The sequence below is a fragment of the Anticarsia gemmatalis genome, chromosome 5 (assembly GCF_050436995.1).
Source record: "Anticarsia gemmatalis isolate Benzon Research Colony breed Stoneville strain chromosome 5, ilAntGemm2 primary, whole genome shotgun sequence".
NCBI lineage: Eukaryota > Metazoa > Arthropoda > Insecta > Lepidoptera > Erebidae > Anticarsia > Anticarsia gemmatalis.
Genome location: NC_134749.1, coordinates 10203173 through 10215612, shown reverse-complemented (window position 1 = coordinate 10215612; position 12440 = coordinate 10203173). Strand labels below are relative to the sequence as shown.

The 12440-nt window shown below is 35.0% G+C and overlaps 1 protein-coding gene across 1 annotated transcript; it reads left to right on the top strand.

Moving 5' to 3' along the window:
* The first annotated feature begins 3811 nt into the window (after window positions 1-3811).
* LOC142973388 (uncharacterized) lies at window positions 3812-10355 on the top strand. Its single transcript, XM_076115055.1, has 7 exons — window positions 3812-3919; window positions 6130-6170; window positions 6753-6820; window positions 8303-8445; window positions 8795-8952; window positions 9653-9781; window positions 10228-10355. The coding sequence occupies exons 1-7, from the start codon at window positions 3871-3873 to the stop codon at window positions 10303-10305; spliced, it is 666 nt and encodes a 221-aa protein (XP_075971170.1). The 5' UTR covers window positions 3812-3870; the 3' UTR covers window positions 10306-10355.
* Window positions 10356-12440: the final 2085 nt, after the last annotated feature.

Here is a 12440-nt window from a genome sequence, read left to right as displayed (position 1 = left end):
ACACGTTTATAAATACATCTATGTTTGAGCGTTACCAATGTTGGTCCCATGTAATCAATGTACCGGGTACGTTACCGGTCAGACTTTTTTAACACGAATGCCACTATTGAGAAATATTCTTATATACATTAGAAAATATGAATATACGACCGGACAACCGAACCTGAACTGTCATAACTAGTAATTCGTGGTGAAAATTTTACTGCCTCTGCGGCGCGGTAGCTTATGCGACTGCCTTGTCTTCATCTACTGTGACTCACCTCCGCGGAATCCACAGATGGCACCAGGAAATTAACGAGAATGCACAGAATTCCGCAGAAGACGCACGTCCAAATTTTGGCTCGTATTTAATTTGTGTGATAACACACATAGTTGTTATAAAGCTATATACAGTTTCGTTGCAAAAAGTCGCTTCTATTCCGCGGCGGTGTAAATTGAGCCTTAGGGGACGAAGCTACGCGCGTTTGCTGGAGTGCAGATTTTCATCATTCTGCCGTCCTCTAACTATAATGCCGTTATCTACAATAACAATTTTGTAGATAACGGCATTTTGTTTCGAAATATTCGCGGAAAAGCGCGAAAAAAGAAATATGCAATGCTGTTTCCAGATGCCGCTAAAGATATTTCAAATCGCAGTTTCCAGATAGTTACGAAACAGCATTGCATATTTCTTTTCTCGCGCCTTTTTCTCGAATATCACGAAACATTGTGTTTGTAGATAACGGCATTATAGTTAGAGGACGGCAGCATTATGCAGATTTAAATTTACTAAGAATCTAATATAAAATTATGTTTGTTGACGCGTGAAGGTATTGTCTGTGTGCCGCTGTGTAACCCAATTCTCTACTACTATCGAGTATCGACAACCGGCTAGCTATCGAAAATGTTGTGTGAAAATCTGACCAGCGCCTCTAGCGGACGTCGTAATTCCATTGTGGCAGTACATGTTAAATGTAAACCTCTCGATACTCGATGGTTCCAATTGTAGAAAATCACGCTACTGAGCATGTATTCTGCGCTATAACGATGCGAAAATGTATACGTCTTCTCACGCTTCGATGCGTAATGTTCTATATAGTGTACGAAATCCCAACCAAAGGTTCGGTTAGTCATGTTTATACATAAAAATAAAAATATTGTAATTTCGTAACAGCTATGTATAATTGACGTCAATAATGTAATCGAGAACATTTATGTATATTCCCAATAAAAGTCATCAGCCGGATTTTTCCTCTTGGACTTCTCATTACATATTATTATCCTCGTACTGTAGGTAGCTACGCAAAATTTATTAACAACAACTACAGTGTTTGCTTCGTTCAATCTGTGTTGAAAGCTTACGGGTACTCTCTTTTTTATCCATTTGAAGACTTCAATACCTTAAAGGTTAAACCCATTTTATACAATGAAATTTATCCACATTTACTTACTCATAATAAGTCTGTAACACTTTATAACTGAATCAATTAATTTTCATGAAATTCTCATTTTCTCATTTTGATAAATTTTTTAATGAAAATATGAACTATCTACCATGAAACAAACAAAACACACACATACACACAAACAGTTTCAATTAAGGAGAAGCTCGTAGCTTAATACTAACAGTCCTGCAGATCGATCTCTGGACGTAAGCTACGAGGCTGTTCTGTAGATGGGTGAACAATGCGAACATATTATACATTTCGAGTTATAAGGGGATACCGGCTATCATTTACAAAGATCTTTGACAGTCGTTATCAGAAGTCAGAAGCATGAAAGTCTGACAACCAGTCTTACCGAAGGGTGTCGTTTTATAGCCCAGGTATCTGGGTTGTGGAGATCCGATAGGTAGTCGCGCCATGTAAAATACTGGTATTCAGCTGTATTCTACATAGAATACATCCGAAATATTTCCTTCAACATAGTTGGAGGAATGGCTAAGCTATTTGTTACACGCAGTTCTATATTAACTTGATAGTTGTCAACGCGTCGTCAACAGTCCAGGGGGGCTATCACGTATCTCAGTTGTCAAATATTTGAAAGTCACTACCCTGTACATTGTTTTCTCTCTTAGAGTACTGTGGATAGCACGTTACGTCAAAGCAGCAATGTACTGAATAGTGACCATAGATTTGACATATACTAACTGTCAACTGAGATACGTGATAAGCCCGCAGGCCATGCCTGTTTCGTTTGAAAAACCGCCTATCTGACAACCTGTATGTATATATTTTTTAACCCATTACTGTCCCACTGCTGGGAAAGGGTCTAATAATACCTGTATAATGAAAATGATAATTATATTAGTGGTAAACTCGCCCGCACTGCACACGTGAGTTTTCTGCTGAAATTGGCTACATAATCAATTAATCATCTCCGTGTGCGTCAGCGCCAATTTGATTAGGAGTCGAAGTGGTCGCCATGGCTGAAATCGGTCGGATAGATCATTTCCATAATGTGAGTGTTATATTTTATTTAGGCTTATGAAACAATTTAGTAAAAGCAATGCCATATTTGGCATTGCAACAAAATTATTACTGCGAAAAGGATAAATCATACTAATGAGGAAAAATGCTAAGCTCCATGACGAATTTTCAAGTTTTAGTTGGGTACGTTCCCAAATGACACTGTATTAGTAATTTTAACAACGCGCCCTGCGGTTTCTCACACGCAGTCCGATAGCAAAAGACCCTTTGGAAGAAGTTTTGAAATCTACAAATTTATTTTAATAGTTTCTTTATTACAGTACATTTTTGTTCATATGTTATTTTTATACGTTTATTTATGTTTTTAGTCGTATTTTTTATTTTCTGTTTTATTATATGTACCTATAGATTATTTTTTTGAGCTTATAATGAGGTTTCTCTTTCATATTTAAAATTTTTCGTCAGTTTAGACAGCGCATGCAAGTAATTATATTTTAAGAGGTATAATTTTCCGACTAGGTTAACGAAAATTTTTATAGCTCAGCTAATATGCACGATATAAAGATAATTAATAGCCCATAGCACTAAGGTATAATGCAGCTTCATGAACCTAAGTGACAGAATGTTCAAAATCGGTTCAGTAATTTCAGAGATCACACCCCTACATACAAACTTAAAATGTTTACCAATTATTAGTATATATGATTATATTATTATTTTTAGTATGAATTGATTGATTACCTTATTACGCAAAACAACTATAAATGCATTGCACGTATTATTGGAAAGTTAGTACAGGATTATTGGAAATGTGATAGCAATCTGTAACAGGATACTAAAAGCGATCATTACCATGACCCCTATGCAAATGTTGACTATTTACACCGCGAATTATGTTATTTTTTACCCGTAAAATGATATTATTATGATTGATTATATAGATAAACTAGCTGACCCGGCAAACGTTGTTTTGCCATGTAAATTAATAAAAAATATATTGTCACTTAGGGGTATGAAAAATTAATGTTGGCCGATTCTCAGACCTACAATATGCCCACAAAATTTCATGAGAATCGGTCAAGCCGTTTCGGAGGAGAATGGCAACGAAAACTGTGACGGGAGAATTTTATATTTTTTTGTGAATCTAAACCATTCTCAGATCCTCTTGAACACACACAAAAAAATTCATCAAAATCGGTCCAGTCGTTTAAGAGAAGTTCAGTGACATACACACTTACAGAAGAATTATATATATAAAGATAAGTTATTTTCTTCTATTATGATAAAAGTTGTATTTTGAATTACAGCACTATTGTATTATTAGTGCGATATGTAATGAGTCACGTAAAGAACTACGAGAGCTGAATACATATAAAAGCATGTTATTTAAAGGAACGTAGTTTATACGAGTCATTTATGTAGTTCAGTGCCATTTGTGTGTGAAGTTTGAACAGTTACAGACATGTATTGGAGCGGCTCCTTTCTGGTCATCCTCGCTATAGTTTCATCCGGTCAGTAATAAAACATCTTACTAATATTATAAGTTATGCGAAAGTTCGTGTTTGGTTGCGTGTTTGTTACCCAATTAAGCCAAAACCACTGAACGGATTTCGACAAAATTTGGCGCTCAAGTAGTTTTAATAAGTAATAAGCAAAAAAAAAAGGAAAAGCAAACGCCGCCCACGCAAGTGGTCGAGTTAATTCCCAAGGCAACACACCAATGACTTTTATAAATTTTGTGTGTATTAGAAATATTAATCACTTATTTTAACGGTAAAGGAAAACATCGTGATGCGACCTTGCATGCTATAGTTCTATAGAACAGTTCTTGAAGGTATGCAAAAGTACCCAACCCGCACTTGACTAGCTCGGTGGACTCAAGGTCTAACCCTCATTCCAGGAGGAGACCTTAGCCCAAATTTATTACCCACTAATGTCCCATTATTATTACCAGTGACCAGGAAATTATCGCCAGCTCTTTTCATTGGCCCTTCCCAACAGGCGACAAATTCTCTTACTGTAGGTATTTTTGACGATCACGTAGATAAATTATTTTAATTTTAATTTTCAATATTATATGTGGAAACGGGTATTTTAACATTACAATAAATTCAATCACTTCAGCAATTATTTCAGTAATAAATGTTATTTAATCCGTTTAGTTTCCTTAATTGATGTGGTTTATTTGTATACATATGCATATAGACTTTGCCGTGGCCTTGTTTAAAATATGTATATTTTGTATTCTGTGTTAATTTAGATAAATAGTATCAGAAGGGCTTTAGAGATATATTATTTCTACGATGATTTTTAAAACTGTATGTGACGTAAGAACTATAAACGGCATTGAAAACAGCAAGAAAAAACATGTATTTAGATTTCATATCTGCGATCGACTACGGACTACTAAGTATATAATCTGGATTAGAAAATAATAATATTCACCACTAGAGCAAGGGATACTAATAGATTAATATCACTTGCTCTAGCGGTGAAGTAAAACGTCGTGATGAAACCTTGCATGCCTTAAAATTGGTTTAGTACATTTTATTGAGGGGATGTAAAGTCCCCATCCCGCACTCGGCCAGCGTGGTGGACTCAATGCCTAACCCCTCCCTCGTTTGAGGAAAACCTTGCCCAGCAGAAGGACAGTAATGGGTTAAAAAACTGGATTTATAACACAGGACACTCCCCGGAATATTTTTACGCAGTCGAGGTCGTGGTCAGCTAGTACAAAATATAGCCTGAGTATTCAAATACGTTATGAAATATATTATATCTATTACTTAATGACATTTTATAAAATTCCATTATTTTAAAAATGCCTCATGTGTTATTTGACGCGGAAAAACCTTTCATATATCGTAGAATTTATTATAACATGTCCTGAACTGTTAAACGAGTTGTTGTAAACAGGATAACACTGGCCCATTATTTAGTAATTATATCATTCCGGGAAAAATAAAAATATAATTTTATATATAATGCTAAATATCTAATATTTTTATTGAGTGTTACATTAAAAAATAATTATGCAAGTAAAGTATGTTTAAAGAGTTATTATAATAAATAAGAATATTTACTTTTGCTACATTTTAAATATCCGTAGTTATGACAATCTGCTTAATAACTATAACATATGGTATAGTTACGTCCCTACACGTATAGTTTGTTAAGAATTTCTGTAAAAGTTACTTTCTAAGTGGCCATGTGTGTTTTGTAGTATAATTTTTAATGTTTATTTGTTTCTGAATATTATCTATTTGTATGATATAGAGCAAATAAATATAGTAAACTAGCTGACGCGCGCACCTTCGCTTGCGTCACATTTTTTTTCAGAGAATGGGTTTTCCCCGTTTTTGTAACATTTTTTACTGGTATTCTGCTCCTATTGGTCGTAGCGTGATGATATATAGCCTATAGCCTTCCTCAATACATGGGCTATCTAACATTGAATGAATTTTTCAAATCGGATCAGTAGTTCCTGAGATTAGCGCGTTCAAACAAACAAACAAACAAACAATCAAACAAACAAACTCTTCAGCTTTATTATATTAGTATAGATAATAGAAGTATAGATTAGTATAGATAAAGTGAGAGCTTATTTTTAATGTTCTAAGTAAATGTGTATAATTATGTTGTTTAATTATTGTTTTATAGTACTTAATCTGAATTGTTATCATAATGAAACTAATATGACGTGGTGGTATATCTTTTGCAGTTTTTGCGGCCAATTCTACTGCTGTCGAGAATCTCAGAAAAGTAAGTAAATAATTTGTTAATGTTCTTAAAGGCTGAAATAATAAGTATATTGCCACATTTTGTGAAACATTCCGAAAATACTTCTGCAAATTAGCTTAAAAGCAATTTTACAATTACTGTGTACTTATTGTAGACTCAAATCATTAAATAATGTTTTTTGACTTTGACCTTTTACCTACAGTGTCTTGAACATTTTTCAATTTCTTTAGTAGTGTATTTTTACACCAGTAGAAATAAGAGGTTTTAACGAATAAATATCTCACCGAATCTTCAAAAAGAGCGGAAATTATGACGTGAGATTTTTCGAAATCAGGTTATTCTTTCACAAATTTCGTGTTAATAAGAGGAAAAAATATTTTTCTTTAACATGAAAAATACAGCGGGTTAGGGATACAATAAGGTACGTTTCCAGCAAAACTCGTGAAATAAAAATATATCTGTAAAATATAAAAATAAAAAACCAAAACCGTCACCTCCACCTTCTCGATAGATAAGTAAGAAGATTTAATTCTTTGTTAAGTAGGTTAACTGTACTTGTTGACATAAAACGATAAATAATTTAAATTTGTGTTCTTTTTCTAGGCTCGGAGAGGTCTGCGAGACTGTCATGACGACATTATGATGGTGAATGCGGACAACAGTACCGTTAGGTAAGTAAAATTAGTAAAAGTTGTGCCAGTAGCGCTCACCGATCGATAAACGATCTCTGGGTTAAGCAAACCTTGGCGTGGACATTCGATAGATGGGTGACCGCATAGTGGTATTTCAACTGGGCGTCTCCGTGCTTCGGAGGACACGTAAAAAGTCGGTCCTGGTTGTTGTCAATTAAGATAACAGTCGTTAAGCCACGTCAAAGGCCTTCGGGCGGCTTGAACAACTTTGACACTAGGTTGACCACTAAACATACGATAAGAAGAAGTAACAATTTAACAAACTAACCAATTGACAAAAAAATCAAATACATTCTATAAACTAAAATATAGACTCAGATTCATCATTCCTATCGAGATCGAACTCAGGTCTGTTATAATATTTCATTTTTAAAAAAGTAACCCTGTCGAACGTAATGTCAGGCAAGACATTACGTTACGTTACGTCTTTCTGGAACCAGGGAGGATTAGGCGTTAAGCCTACCACCCTTCAAAAACTAAAACACTTAAAATATCATATACATATCCGTAGACCTCGGTACTTCGGAAAGATAGTGTCGGTTATCCGTCTCACCACGTTATGAGAGTTTTTTTTTTTTTTTTAAAGACAACTCCCGCACTAAGAATTGCTCTTGTGTCGCGGGGACTTTTACAAACATACAAACAACGGACACAAAGCACAACCAGACCCGAAGCAATTATTTGTGGATCGCACAAATAATTGCTCCGTGTGGGAATCGAACCCGTTGCAGTGGTATCGGCGTGGCGACCTAAACCACTGCGCCACGGAGGCATAGATAATGCGCATGTGTATTGTGCACAGACTTGGACATTAAACAAAGTCCTGCACCGTTCACCAGTTTCAATGAAACTGACTACGAGGAGTACAAGGACATTATTATATCTTCAGAGAAGTATAAGGCAGGGATTGATGCACAGATGTCGTTGTGTACATACATAAATATTCTCACGCCTTTTACCCAAAGGGGTAGGCCGAAACCAAAGAACGCCACTTGGCACGTTTCTCACAAATTTGCCTCGAGCCACAGAGCCGTCAGGTACGAGTACTACGCACCTGACTTCTGTGTGATATCGCTGATATGATCTAGGTATATCGCAATGTACTTAGTCGAATAATTATATCCTATCACAAATTACCAATTGCCATCTAAGGACTGCCTCCGTGGCGCAGTGGTTTAAGTCACAGCGCCACTACCATTGCGTCGGGAGGTCGTGGGTTCGATTTCCACACGGAACAATTATTTGTGCGAACCACAAATCATTGTTTCGGGTCTGGTTGTGCTTTGTGTCCGTTGTTTCTATGTTTATAAAAGTCCCCGTCACACAAGAGCAATTCTTAGTGCGGGAGGTTTCAAAATAAAAAAAATATATTAGCGTCAACCTTAGTCAGATCACACGTGTGTAAAAAAAAATATATTATAACTTATTTTGTTCACAGAAAATTTAATATTATTTTTTCAGAACATGTACGGATAATCGAGACCTGAGGAAGAAAATCGACGAATATATCAGCGCCGTTAAACAAACTTTGGGCCAAGAGGTTAATGTGAATGAAGAAGTAATTGACCTATTAGAGTTTGGTCGTAATCACACGTACTTCGTAGGTAATATTTTTAAAGGGTACTATTTTATTTAATACGGTCCTAAAAGCGTCCATATTAGGGTACAATGGCGCAGCCAATTGGTTTGCATTATTTAGTGCTCAAAACATGTATATCATTCATTTAGTCTCACAGAAATTAAGTCGACATAACATTGCATTCATCGACAAAATCGAAGAATGAATAAACCACGGTCATCTTATAATTAATTATCGTGAATTGTCTTGAAATTTAAGAGCACGATTTGATATTATATTCCGTCAAATCAGTAGAAACCTTGTGTGCGAGGTTCACGGATAGTGAATAGTGATTTTTTATATTTTCCAACTTAAAATATAACGACAATTTACAGATTTTATATTCAAATCAAGTTGTAAGAACACAACAATGGAAGACAAGTGCTCCAATGATGTACTCGGCGTTAGGTACGATCTTTCTGGTCAAAAAGAACCTGAAAAAGTCAATTTTGTAAAACAATTGTTCCACCCTAAGGAAAACCCAAAATACACAGTAAGTAATTTTAATATTTTTTTCGTATTATGTTAACGCTTTGGTAAACTGAGCTTGTTCTTTCCCCCCCCCCCGATTTCTGAGTACATTTAGCGGTAGTTTATCTATTCAATAGCGTTTAAACTCATACAAAAAAAAAATAAAGTACCTCAGTACCTCAGAAACCGGAGGTTAATAATGTAAATAAATGAATAAATAAAGCACTATCGTTTTCTATGTACCGTTTAAAATACTATTGGTTAATATCGTGGCAACACTTCCAACATTCTTATTCCAAGAACATTTGTATGCTCTTGAATCCACAGCGAATCGTATGCACCGATTAGGTACTTGTGCTTTGATTTAGCGTATACATAATGTTATTTTGTTAATTACATAATTAGTTAGTTAGTTTAGTAAGTAAAGGGCAAAACGGTAACCCTATTACTACGACGTCGCGGTCTGTCTGTCACCTAGCTCATGCACCGTGAAAGTTACACAGATACACAGATTTTTGATGCCGCCAAAATGTACTAAAATCCGGCCAAGTGCGAGTCGGACTCGCACCCAATGTGTTCCGTATCAAAAAAATACGAAAAGACACGTTTATCGTTTGGGGACCCCCTTAGTATTGTTTTAGATTTAGTATTGATTGTTATAGCGGCAACGAAATACGTCATTTGTGGAAATGTCAGTATACTAATTTGTGTTTTTATTGCAGGTAATGTCGTGCGCAAATGAATTATTGATAAAAGAGTGTGTAAGGACAGAAGCGTTGAAAGAATGTGATAATAATACGAAAACATTTGTAATGGACCTTTATGACCACTCCCACAAACATTGCAAGAATGTGAGTATAATATATTATAGTAATAGATCAGATACATAATGAAAATATATTTAACTAGCTGACTCGCACAACTTCGCTTACGTCACATAAGAGAGAATGAGTAAAATTTTCCCCGTTTTTGTAATATTTTTTAATGGTACTCTGCTCCTTTTGGTCGGAGCGTGATGATATATAGCCTATAGCCTTCCACGATAAATGTACCTACTATCTAACACTGAAAGAATTTTTCAAATGGGCCCTACTGGTCCGATTACTGAAATTAGCGCGTTCAAACAAACAAACAAACAAACTCTTCAGCTTTATACTATTAGTATAGATACATGTGACACAAGCGAAGTTGCGCGGGTCAGCTAGTAGGTAATCTACTTATATGGTAAAGCACCGTTGGCCGTGTCAGTTAGTAATATCTTAGTATCTTCTTATTAATCTTATTTTTCTTATTTCAGAAAGCTTCGAGTTTGGACTTCGCGACACTCTTGTTTATAAATATTCTGGCCATTACAATCACAATTTTACGATTGTAAAATATAATGTTTATCGGTTTTAATTTTTAATAAAGTATATGTTAATGTAACAGGTTTGTTTTACTTTCTTTTATTTTATCCTGAATAGAAGTATATGATATTATAATAATATACATATGTTAAAGGAACAACGTATTTAATTTCGAGTAACAAACAAAATATATTTTAGAACATTTACAAGTTCATGCTAAACGATTCGGTAGAAATTCAAATTAAACATGGCTGGCCGTTGATTGGTCAAAGTGGTCCCGACGATATTGATCACCCTATTTTGCTTTTAATTCTGTTCCAAGCTAACTACTGGATCTTGCTTTTCTTATTAGTTTTTGCGCATTAAACTTTAGCTTGGCTGATTAAGTGCCAACGACTTTTGTGTTAAAAGCTTACGGTACTCTTTGCTTTATCCATTTGAGAATTCTACACCATGATTCAACCCATACTTCTGCACTTTATCCAAACTTAGTCATAATAAGTCTGTAAAACTTTCGTGACTGAATCAATCGAACGATTTTGATTGAATTTTGAATAAAGATAAATACCTATGTACTTATCTACATTGGGACAAATCTAGAGTTAAGCTCAATTTGGTTTTTTGGTTGTTTTGTGGATGGGTGACCGTATTATATATACCTTCTGAGTTCCTGCGTTGAGTTTAGCCAACGTGTCATCAGCAGTCCAGGCCATGCCTGTTTCTTTTGGTAAACCGTCTGTAGGTTTATATCAATATAAAATTTATTTATATTTAAATTAATAAACAAAAATATTTAAAAGCAACGCCATATTTGGTATTTCAACAACATGATGAGTGTAAAAGGATAAATAATATTAATGAGGAAAAGTATAGAACCATGACGAATTTTCAAGTTTTATACTTATGTAGGGTACGTTCCCCACTGTCACCACATTAGTAATATTAATAATTGATTGATTATTGCCTTATTGCGTAAAACCACTTTAAAAGCATTGCACATAGGTACCTATTATTGGAAGAACAGGATTATTAGAAATATGATAGCAAATGTAACAGGATATAAAAAAGGTCATTACTAATGAATCACTGATGACCCACCCCTATGCAAATGTCAACTATTTTCTAGTTATTAGAAATTTGATGCTTTACAATCTTTATGCCATATCAGCTATTATCACTTGTACCAACGGTGAAGGAAAACATCGTGATGACCTTGCAAGCCTGAGAGTCCTTTAGAACACTTCTTGGAGGTATGCGAAGTCCCCAACCTGCGTGGTGAACTCAAGGCTCATTGGCCCTCATTACAGGAGTAGACCCTTGCCCAGTAGTGTGACGTGAAGTAGAAAGATTTGAAAGAAAATAAAGCAAAAACAATGCATGAAACGTCTATTTAATGATTTATTTTTTTTGTGGCACTTTATAAGATACATATCTGAGACAAGTTCCAACCTTTTATGGATTACCACCCGGTCCCCCTTTATTTACTTTTATAATAGTTATACCAATATATAGTCTAAAGAAGAAGGATTTGTATGTAAGTATGTTTGGTAGGCTCTCACGCAAAAATTACTTAACGGATTATCATAAAACTTAGTAGGTAGCCATGTAGTTTACCACATAGCCACTTAGGATACTTTTTACTCCGGGACATTTATTCATACCTGTTAATGTGAGTCAAGAATCAATTTTTAGATTTCCGTTCAAAGCGTCTAGGAAATAAATTGATGAATTTATCTATGTTTAAAATTAGGAAGAGCGTATGAGCAAATGCACAAAACAGGGAATATCTAACACAATTAATATGATTAGCTATACCTATCGACGACGACGACGAAAAGCACGAAGTAGTAAATATTAGTGCAAAATACACCCACAATTAGAGATGAAACGGATATCCGGTAACTATCCGGTATCCGGCCTATCCGGCGGCTTTAATACTATCCGGCCGAATACCGGATAACTACTATTCGGCCGGATAGACATCCGGCCGAAATAAAAAAGGTCTGGATAAAAAAAATTGTTTAGTAATTATTTACTTTATTTAGTAAGACTTAAGAACTTGAAATTTTCAAATAACAATAGCACAATGAAATAATAACCTAAAGTCACGCACGTGTCTGCACTGCAATCGACACAATAAGTCAATGAATGAAAGAATTGCTAA

Coding starts and splice junctions, on each gene's coding strand:
- LOC142973388 (XM_076115055.1), top strand. CDS start 3,871: ATGTATTGGAGCGGCTCCTTTCTGGTCATCCTCGCTATAGTTTCATCC. Junction 6,171..6,752: donor CTGTCGAGAATCTCAGAAAA/GTAAGTAAATAA, acceptor TTCTTTTTCTAG/GCTCGGAGAGGTCTGCGAGA. Junction 8,953..9,652: donor AGGAAAACCCAAAATACACA/GTAAGTAATTTT, acceptor TTTTTATTGCAG/GTAATGTCGTGCGCAAATGA.